General features: G+C 37.0%; 1 protein-coding gene across 1 annotated transcript; it reads left to right on the top strand.

The window, feature by feature from the left end:
* Window positions 1-2683: 2683 nt before the first annotated feature.
* SELENOP (selenoprotein P) lies at window positions 2684-10933 on the top strand. Its single transcript, XM_010121001.2, is given in 5 exon segments — window positions 2684-2890; window positions 4330-4533; window positions 6269-6481; window positions 8172-8289; window positions 9187-10933. Coding segments are annotated over 4 exon segments (1128 nt in total). The 5' UTR covers window positions 2684-2890; window positions 4330-4342; the 3' UTR covers window positions 9793-10933.
* Window positions 10934-10998: the final 65 nt, after the last annotated feature.

Below are 10998 nucleotides of genomic sequence, written 5' to 3'. Positions count from 1 at the left end.
GTTACTTTAACTAATGAACTTGTGGTTCTAATTATTTTGCTCAATTTACTTTACTTTAATATATCTTCTTAGTCTTCACTTAAATTACCCTAATTTACAGCATTAAAACAGAGATTAAGGCCTGATAAACATTGTTTATGTAAGCACTAAGTAAACCTCAACAGCCTGTTGTTGCAGTTTATTTCACTATAAAGTATGAGTAACCCCACTGAGTTGACACAGTTGCACTGTTATAAAATGAGAAGACATGAGAAGAATCAGTAAAGACATAACAATCTGCCAGTGGACTTTGAATTTCTTGTTTGTGACATCCTTCAGTCACAAGAGCAAAACAAACACTGAAGTCCTAAGGTCTCATGATAGAATGAATGCTGGATCCATGCTCTGCCTCTGTCCTCTCATTATTTGCACATGTTGCAAATAGCTACAGCAGACTCCACCAGAATATAATTACTGACAGCCTTATAATTACCTGTCCGTTTGAGATTTTATTTAAAGAAATGTATACGTTAACAGTCTAGATAACAGAAATAACAAACATCAGTTAATTTCCAAAGACACTGGTAGTTCTGTGCTACGATGGTTTGAAAAGTTTGAAAGATGTCAAAAAAGGGGATAATTTATGTTAAATAATAAGAAGGGAAGGGGGCTGTTATTTCCATCAGGACCATTATTACCCCCAAATAAGAAAGAAAGTGAGTAGAAGCAGGATGATAATTATAAAAATTATTGTTCAAAACTGAAGACTTGTCCAAATTAGAGGTCATAACTGCCTCCTGCAGTGAGATTGGAACATACTCAATGACTAAGAAAATACTTGCAGTGGAAAGCAAAATTAAGACAATTATTTCTTTAGAAGCTAAAGGACAAAGAGCTACAGAAGCCTATGAATGCAAGGGGGATTAATATAAGAAATGCAATGCCTAGACTTAAGAGATTGTAAATTTAACAATTATTAACATCTTTATTCTACTGTTTATAAAATAAAAAAAAAAAAAGTGGAAGTGGATTTTTTTCCACTCAGAAATGGTAATGGTTCAGACTGAAGTTTAAACATATTTAGGGTTTATACATTTCTAAAACAACTTAATTAGATCTATCTAAACCCACAACCAACAATATAATATTCCCTACCACTTGCTTTATGAGAGATGAACTTTTCTCCTCAATAAATCTTGAGTCAGAACAAGGACCTCAGGTAAGGTGAATGTTACAAAGCAAGATGCTTATGGCAAGTTAGCTGCTTCAGCTCAGTTTACTCTGTCTGGACCTTTTATTCTTCAGCATTTGTGAGCTGCTAGTTTCAGCAGCACTCGGTAGTATTACATATAATTTATAGGCCCAGCACTTGTTAATCAAGCCTTGTGCACATCCCTCTCTAGAAAGCTGAAAAACAAATGGGAATGGAATATTGCTCTTTATTTCACAGTATCTCCACCTATGTTGCAATAATTGGCAAGAGACCAACTATCAATTGCTGCTGAGCTGCATTTTATTCCTCTCGCTATTAATAGATCTGTACCTGGTTCATTTCTTTTTTTGGCTGCTTCACAGTGCTCATTTAGGAATTGACAACTTATGATGCAGACGAAATACTTACTTCCAGCCAACCAATAATCTATTATTTGGAATAGTAAGGGACATCATCATAGTTATAAGGGCTTGGTCTCAACTCGGCAAAGAATACGAAGATGTGTTTCCCTAACAATAGAAGGAATGTGAACACATTCCACCTTTAAAAAAAAAAAATCAGTCCCAGTCTGATGCCCATCTGTTTTCTGCATCGTGTCATCCAAGACTATTGAATAAAACTTCAGATCTTTGTCCTTCTTTCCATTTACTTCAGCACAGAACTTCTACAGGATAAACCCCAAGGTCAGCAGTTCCATTTCTCACAACTGGAAGCATAAAGCTCATCTGTGCAGGCGACAGAGTCTCAGCCCATAGAACCAAGCAAAATAAATCTCACCACCTTAAACTCTGAGGGCACACCAATTTTTTAAATGTTTATTTCTCCATGAACACACGTAACATGTACATTGAAGGAAATAAAACTTGGGCAAACTGCTGTCAAAATAAAACACACCATGCGTAAACGATTCTCTCACTGAGGAAAGAGAGTAAGGAAACAGTTTAACCGCATGTCCCCAAGATACCTTAGGGATGATGGTGTTAAGAAAATGGAACAGAGTAACACAAAGAGTTAAGTGGCTATTGCCAGTTGGTGAGCTTCATGGCTTCATGGCTTTCATGTAGCTGCATTAATTTAAATGGCTGAAGATCTGGGCTCGAACCTTCAACAGAAATTGATAAATTGGTAGGTTCTACAGAAATAAGTGTCAAAGCTGAGTGATGTAATCAAGAGCAGCTGTGCAAAAGGAGCTCTGTACTGCACATGCCCTCAGACACAGTACACTATTCTCTAAGGCAAATACCAGATAAAGCATAAGAGAACAAAAACCTGCTAGCTCAGCATTTTTATAAATGGAGAAGTACCTTCCCCCTTTCGCGGTGGTTACCACTGTGTTCAGAACATAATGACTCTTTGGCCCACCCTCCTCCTCTGACCGTACCACTACGTCCGTCTGACTGGGGTGACTGACTAACTGCATAACCTGATATTCAAAGTCCTTATATTAAAAATACCTTGCCATTCTGCACGATAAATGGTTTCCACTTGGAATTAGTCAACAGAGAAATATTTTGGCTATTTTTGCTAAAGGGGTTTGCTTTGCTTGCAAGGTCGTTCAGAATAAGCTCCCTGAACTTTGAACCGTATCTGCAAAGTGAGATAAACAAGAGCGATATAAATACCACAGCCCTCTTCCCTCTACTGTTTTCTTCTGCAGCGGAGTTAAGCAGCGCTGCCAAGGAGTGGGGGGAGAAAAGGGTAAGTGTGCTGGTTTTGCTATGAAAGAGCTTCATGACTTAAGATTTGGCAGCGTGTCTGCCTGTTTCTTTGGCTGAAAAGGCTGACTGTGGAAATTTCCATTGGAAACCAACTAGAAAGTTGAAATGCAAAGAGAAGTATAATTCAGAACATAGCTCTCATCTAGTTCACAGGGCGAGACAGCTGTTGCTGGGCGCTGTATGCCAGTGCTGCAGAAGGCTGTAAAGGCATGGAAGGATCTCAAGATGTCATAGGAGTTTTATGTGTTTATAATGGATATAAAGGCGGGCAGCTTTCCAGATACATGGCAAGAGTAAAAAAATGTCTCTGTTGGTATCTATTGGATCGCAATTTAATCTTCAAAGTACTGTACCTGAAGTGCTCTTGGTACTGCAGGGAAGAAACATTAGGGACAGATGGATTTCACAAATGATGTTGGCTTTGCAGCAACTGACTCTTGTTTTAAAAGATAAATTATTAAAATGTTTTAATTTTTTTAGAATATAACAAGATTGATGAAGCGTGTGTTATTTATCAGAGCTTAGTGTTTCCAAAACATTCTGTGTTTACTGTTTGATTTTGACGTGAGTGATGAAATTATACAATTCCACAACCTAGGACATGTTGGGGATCAGTTTTATAATTTTATATATTCCTCAATAATGGCTGTTTTCTGAACATATTAAGCCAAAATTATTACATTAATGCAATAAAAGGAGAAGATAATGACAGAATTTCTCATATGCTTTGATTTTCATAAACATTACATGGGTAGGAGATTTTGTAACATCTGAGGAATCCTGAAACTCAGTTTTCATTTCCTGTTTTTGCAAAATTGTTTCTAGTGCCTGTCTTCTTAAGAGATTTTTCTCCATGGGGTCCAAATACTACAGACTGACTTGTAAAAATCTTTAACTCTTTTTTTAAATTTCTGCCAGGTTCTGTAATACTTGCTGTGTACCAAAATATACCGCTCACTGAGTACTTTCAAGTCAGTGGAATCACTCTGGAACCTGAAGTGAACTGGTCTAGAGTCTTAGTGGTGTAAGCTGGCTCAGCAGAACTGGTTTCAAAACACAAGAAATGAAGCCACTTTAAATTAACTGTAGTGTTGAAAACAGTCAAGAAGCAATTACAAAGGGGAAGGAACAACATAGTTGATTAGTAGCATTAAAAGAAATTCTGAACACTTACTTTTCAGCTGTTCACATACAACAACAACAAAATCCTGCCTGTGTATTATAGGGGGAAATCCACTGCAAAATGAAAGAAATATCATCAAGTAGCTAAAATTTGTTATTACAGGTTGTTTTGTTTTTGTTTTTTTTTTTTTTTAAACTGAATGGAGCCAATATCCTGCTGTATTTTGTTATGAGAATTTCAGAGTCCGAACTTGGTTTAGGCGTTGATCTCATTTTCTTAATTTTATCTCTTTGCAGATAAAGCCTAGCCATGTGGGCAGGGCTGGGGCTAGTTCTGGCTCTCTGTCTCCTCCCAGGAGGAGGGACAGAGATCCAGAACTGCAAGGAGCCCCCAGAATGGCATATTGGGGAGGAGAACCCAATGCTGAACTCTAGGGGTTCGGTGACGGTGGTAACTCTCCTCCAAGCTAGCTGATACTTGTGCCTGCTGCAGGCTTCCAGGTAAGTGTAAATCTCTATCCTAGTTTTTGTTAAGACATGACTGGTCAATTTTTTAATGCCATGTGAGGGTAATACATGTGTCCAACTACAGATGCACTCAATGAACTCTACTGTCCCAACTGGCATGTGTGACCCAGTGACCAGGTTAACTCTCAGGGGGAGCATTCTGAGCCAGTGGCTCAGATTATTTCTCTCTTGACTTAGTCCTGACTGACAGATCATCTTCTCTAGATTGTATTTACAACTTAAAAGTGTGATCAACTTGACATTAATGAAACCAAAAAAACACATGAAAACCCAACAGAAACAGTTCCTTAAGACTATGCTTCAGTTAGCATCAGATGCTGAAGCCAAGAAACACCATAATTCTCTGACATGGTTGGAATACTTGAAACAGAGCAGTCCATGATCACTCATTTCCTATGTAAGATCTGTAGGGGAAAAGCAAATGAAAACATGTGCTTTTAATGTATTTTCCCAGCCCCTGTTCAGAGGTGCTGGATAAAAAAAAATCCAGAAGATAAGGTAAAGACTGGGATTTTGAAAAATAGATTAAGCATTCAAGGATTCATGAGTGTTGTATTTTCATACAACACCTGGGATATTGGTGCCCTGTTTTCTAGAACCAACTTCTATGCAAACAATTAGGTATCATGACAGTAACAGCAGCAAGAAAATAATTTTGAGCTGACCCAAACAGGAACTGCATCCAGACATTATCTTGGATTCATTTAGTGATTGTGAAATCATTTTGGTTTAAAAATTCATAGTACTGGTTTCAGAGCTTGATTTTAATCATTGTAATAAATCTTAGTTTCCCCCTCTAGGTTGCATAACTTTATGTTATTATAGTCTGTGCAGGTTTTTTAAGAACTAGTTTTGAAAAAGTGGTGATTAATCTCTGGCTCCATCAGAGTGAAAAGTGGGCTTTGTGGTTGCCTTTCAAGGTAGTTGGATTTGCTTGTGTACATTTTAGAAAGGTTTTAAAGAATCTTTCAAGCCCTAGACCATTTCCTGAAACTGAAAAAAAAAATATTAGTTTTCTAGAGCAATTCAATAGAAAGGCTACAAATGAAAAGGAATAAAACTTCCACATTGTATAGCAAGAAAGCAGCTTTCTGTAATATAGAGCAAAGAAAGACTTTCGTGATAGGATGCCCAAGGGAAAGACAAAAAGACTTAGCAACTGCCAGACAGGTCCTGCTTACATTGTACAACCATCCTTTTGTCCCAGTTGCAGTAATATCCCTTTTCTGGCTATTATAGTGAGTGGGAGAGCTATTGGCCTTTTACTGTAGATTTGTTTTCTTGATTATTCACCTTCCTGCTGTATTTACGGAATGCATTCTTTAACCAGCAATGTGACCAATACCTCAGCATTTAAATAAAGACATCAGGTAAACTAACTGTGTCAGACTATGAAGAGTGTGAAAGAACTGAAACAAAAATAACACTGAATTCAGTCTGAAATGAAAAGTCTGCTTTACTTAGTACTGCATTCCACTTACAAGGACAGGCCATTTGTATTGTAGAGTCTGGTTTAGTGACAGTATAGTTAATAGTCATGGCAAGTGGCAAGAATGTTCTAATAGTGTTAGACTGTTGCCATTAAAACTGGGAGAAAATAACACTCACTGTAGTAAAAGCGAGATGGAGCACATTAACTTTTGTTGAGCATGACAAATTTACAGTTCTCTATTGATTTATGGTCTTGCTTCTTCACGTTCTCCACTAGATTGGAGGACCTGCGAGTGAAGTTAGAGAATGAAGGACTGGTCAATATCTCATATGTGGTTGTCAACCATCAGGGACCTTATTCCCAGAGGAAATTTCACCTACTGAAAGAAAGTGTTTCAGAATATATTACTGTCTACCAGCAAGATGAACAGCAAGCCGATGTCTGGACTACCTTAAATGGAAACAAAGATGACTTTCTCATCTATGACAGGTCTGTGTTTAGAGGGGAACACAGGAAAATCTTTGCATGTTTTTAGAGTAATGCTTCGTAAGTCTCTATTATTTCATTGATTTGCAAATAACCTGATTGCCTCACAACAAAGACATCATAATCAACTTCTAAGTTGCACTAAGTAAAGCACTTGCATTTACTGGAAAAAGGAAGCTACAAAAGAAAAGTCTGCTTTTACTTAATTAAGTTTGGGCTAAATAATTTTTTCTTTATAATTAGTGTGGATTTAGAGTAATATATCTGAGTTTAGAATTTAATAGCCTGATTCTGGTCTTACACTGTTTTTATTTTCAGACAACTTAATTAGATCCATGCATGTGAAAGCAGAGTCAAATGAGAAAAGCTATGTGGGTTCTCACGAAAACATTTTGACTGGAGTTGTTGAAAATGTCATGTAGCCATATGGAAAAATTAGTCTTTAGGTGAAACTTAAAACTTTGGAAGAAAATAGCTTTTTGATCATAGGATTCTGGACATGTATCTTTGGGCAGAACCAATAATAACTTTAATTGAAATCCTGATTTTTCAGTTTTCATGGGATGGAAATTATTTGACAAGTCCTGCACTTCTAACAGGTTCATCCTACATTCTCAGTTCACACTGAAGCATGATTAAGTTGAATAAAGAATTAGAAAGTTACTTAACTTTTTTTTTTTTTATAATATGATGGAATTCAACAAATTAGCTAAATTAGGCTTGTGGGATGAAACTAGCACTGGAATGATCTTCAGAAAGTGATTGCACATAACAGCAGCAAATAGACCTGAAGTATGGAAGGTTGCTGTCATATGACAGATGATCAGAACAAGGCTGTTTGTAGTCCATGGAAGGGCCCCAAAGCTGCCGCCTGGCCCACGGCAGTTGAAAGGTTGAACAGTTTTCTGTGGTTGACACACAGGATACACCCACACTATGAATTGGTTTGGCACTCATTTGGCTATGATCCATTATGGTTCTAGGAATGTATGTCCTTATTGTCCCTTTAAGGGCAATGAAGTCTTTGCCTGTTGCTGGTTCTAGACGTGCACTGTGGATGCGTAGGGAGCTAAGGCTGGAGGACTGTGTGTTAACATTGCAGGTGGGGTACTTAACAAGGTGCCCTTATGTACGAGTTCTGCATTTACTCCAACTCCTCTGAATGTACCAGTTGTGTACTCAAGTGCATACGAGAACACTCAAGTACAGACATGGGGCAAAGAGGTGCCATTAAAATCCCCTCATGCACACTAAATCAGTAATACAGATGCACTGCAATGTGCGTTCCAGTCAAAATACATGTTATGTTGCATAAAAACATTCTCTGTAAGGATGCAACAACCATGTGACAATTTATACCACTATGCAAACAGCCCTCCTTATTAGCAAGATAGGTCTGTAATGAGTGTACCTGTGCTAGTCTAAATGCCACTAAACTAGAGGCTTCTGCCAGTAGAGTTATTGTGTCAGCCAGAAATCATGCTTCACACTACTGACCGAAGCAATTGAATGGGCAGATGTTTGTAAGGCAGATATTGTTTTTGCCTGTAAGCTCCTTGGACCGAAGCACTCTGCATCAGATTGTACAGCGTGTGTGGATTGACATGAATAAAATAAGGTGTGATAAGAAGAGAGATTTAATTTTAGGTATATGTTTATGTATATGTAACCATGAAGTTCTCTCTCTCCTTAGATGCGGCCGTCTCGTGTACCATTTGGGTCTGCCCTATTCCTACCTGTCTTTCCAATATGTAGAAGAATCTATTAAGATTGCATACTGTGAAAACAAGTGTGGAAACTGCTCTTACATGGTATGTTCTTGTTTCATTCTATACATACTAGGAAGGGAAACTGGATTGGACTGGTACATAAAAAAAAAAAATTTCAGGATGATTAATTCAAAAAGACATGATTTAGAATTTATACACTTCATGTGTTTTGACAGAGAGCTTTTAAGCATTTTTCAAAGTGAATTAGATCTAATTTATAATAGAGAGATTACCAGAATTCCTGCTCTTGATACAAATGCAAATAATTTCCAGAAATCTAAATGCAATCTTCGAGGCTAATTCTGTTTCGAGTTACATACAGCTAGGGAGCAATTAGCTACTCTAGTCTTTGGGGATGGGTAGGTACTTAAGCAAACAGTCATTTTTAAAAAAACCTAGGAATCAAATCCAAGCTGGTTTTAGTTGGCATTCCTTTTAGTTTACAATTAAATACGGTATACAACAGTGACTTTAAAAAAGTGATAATACAAGGTGAAAAATTATTGTTACTGTTATAAAAGAAGGGTAGCTTTGTTTTACCTACAACTAAAGATCAGAACTACTTTAAGGATCAAGAAATGTATATACATGGTCATGAAAGTTCTAAGAGAAGAATAATTTTTGATCCCATCATACAGTTTTCCAGATAAGTGTAGGCCTCTGGCAGGTCAGATGTGGGGTCCTAGAAAAATAATACCTTTTATTAGCAATTATGTGAATCATAATTCCTAAAATTTTGCATTAAGAGCCCTGTATAGTTATCAGTGGTGTTGTAAAACAAGATTCTTTTTGATACATTCATATTTTTCTTCAGCAGAGTAGCACAAATAATTTAAAACTGGGCTTCAGGTTCTGCAAAAATGTTAAGATGGTTAATATTTTACAGCTAGTTTAATTAAATAGAATGCTGTGTATTTAACGCAAGCTTCTGTTTTGCAGGAACCTGATATTGATGGTATATGTGAAAACATCACTAAAAAAGCAGATGAAAAGCTAGCAGAGATAGAACTCAAACCAGGTGGTCAACATTCACATCACCACAACCTGCACAGACACAGACACCACCACCACCATCACGAGGGCAGTCATCATTCTGAAAACGAGAACCATCAGGCTCCTTCTGAAATTCAAGGACATCATCCTCGCAGTGGTCGGCGTCATAGAGTTTTTGGCCACAACAGACATGATCAGATAGGTAGTCATGAACAAGATAAAAAGCTATGAAAAAAAGGGAGAACCAGCTGTAAAAAACAGTTAACCTGAAATTGGCAGATAGCATCAGACTCAGCTTCTAGTAGCTGATGCTGACATTGTCGACACCTTTTGTTTGAAGAGCTAGGAAATTCTGTCACTTGACAGTGTCGTGGAGCACTTCCAAATTCTTGCAGGTGACATGGCCAGCTGTCAGCAGAGGACATCACTGAATCTTGACAGTGACGTCTGCCCACTGCTGCCTGACAGTCACCAGCAGCAGGAGGAACTGAAACTAGCGACACCTGACAATGACAGGAAAATGCAAGAAACTGAGCCTGAAAAACAAACTAAGCACCTTAAAAATGCAAGGGAGTCCTACTACCTGAATTCAAACAGTTGCAAGAGCGGAAAAATTAACATATTAAGTGTTTTTATTGCCCCCAATTAAAAATTTTACTGGCAGGTGTGTAGAGTTAAATATTGCAAAGAAGTAGATGTTTAGAGCAGTGCTCTTAGAATTACATAATATCTGTCAAATTCCATCAGTGGAAAGCTTTGTAATTCAAAAGGAATACAATAGACCCATAGTTTGTTTTTCAGTTGCACTAAGAAGGTGTCTGCATTCTTGATTAATTTGTCTTTCTTGTTTATCTTCTACCATTTCTGCTTGCATTTGTGAGGACAGGAGCATAAACTATGACCTAGGGGCTCCTGTCTGATGTTTTGCAATCAAGAACAGAAGATAATCAAAACAGATATTTTAATCCTTTTTTTTTTATTAAGAAGATTGAATATATTCAAAAGTTGTTTTTTTTTTCTAACCTAGTGTTACAAATTATGTACAAGAAAAGCTTATTCCTAAGCAATGTGCCAAAATAACATTTTATCTCAAATGTAAGATACAAGCAGTAATTGTACTGTTTTAAAGTAACAGATTTATATGCTTAACTTTTGTGGCTTAGATATGGTATCAGGGCCCATTAATACATACTACTACAGCTTGTAAAATCCCACTAAATGAGTAAGATCGTGCCTGAAGTGAGAAGCAGTGTTAACAACTATACAAGCAGAATCAGTATCAAAAAGAAGGAGGCGCAAAACAAATTTAATCTTGGCTTAATGTTTGTCTTTGTTTATAACAGTGCTGAATTTGATAAATCTGTATTGATTAGTAAGGTAATATACCACTTAAACTTTTATAACTTCTCTGTGTGTAGCTTAGCATTAATAATCTTTGATTAACTGAGTTGAAATAGTTGTTTGAAGGATTCCTGGATGAAGAACAGAATATTCAAGAAAGGAAAACTGCTTTGAAAGTGTACACTATAATTAATGATGGTTTAATAGGGAAATTATTGCTCTACAAAACCTGAATCTTTTTATCGTGAATGCTGATTAGCAAGAAAGTAGCCCTGAATATACTACACAGAATGTATGCCTTTGGAATATCTGACAAGAGCATTTTCAATAAAAAATACTCCGTATTTCTTCACATCTTGTTTTTACTTTCAGGTGTGCAGTTTGAAATATACTGTTTGTATTTCTCATTGTGTATAC

Source organism: Chlamydotis macqueenii, chromosome Z (assembly GCF_036417535.1).
Source record: "Chlamydotis macqueenii isolate bChlMac1 chromosome Z, bChlMac1.mat, whole genome shotgun sequence".
In the NCBI taxonomy this organism is placed as follows: Eukaryota; Metazoa; Chordata; class Aves; order Otidiformes; family Otididae; genus Chlamydotis; species Chlamydotis macqueenii.
Note: the sequence above shows the minus strand (reverse complement) of the source record. Positions and strands in the feature narration are given on the sequence as shown.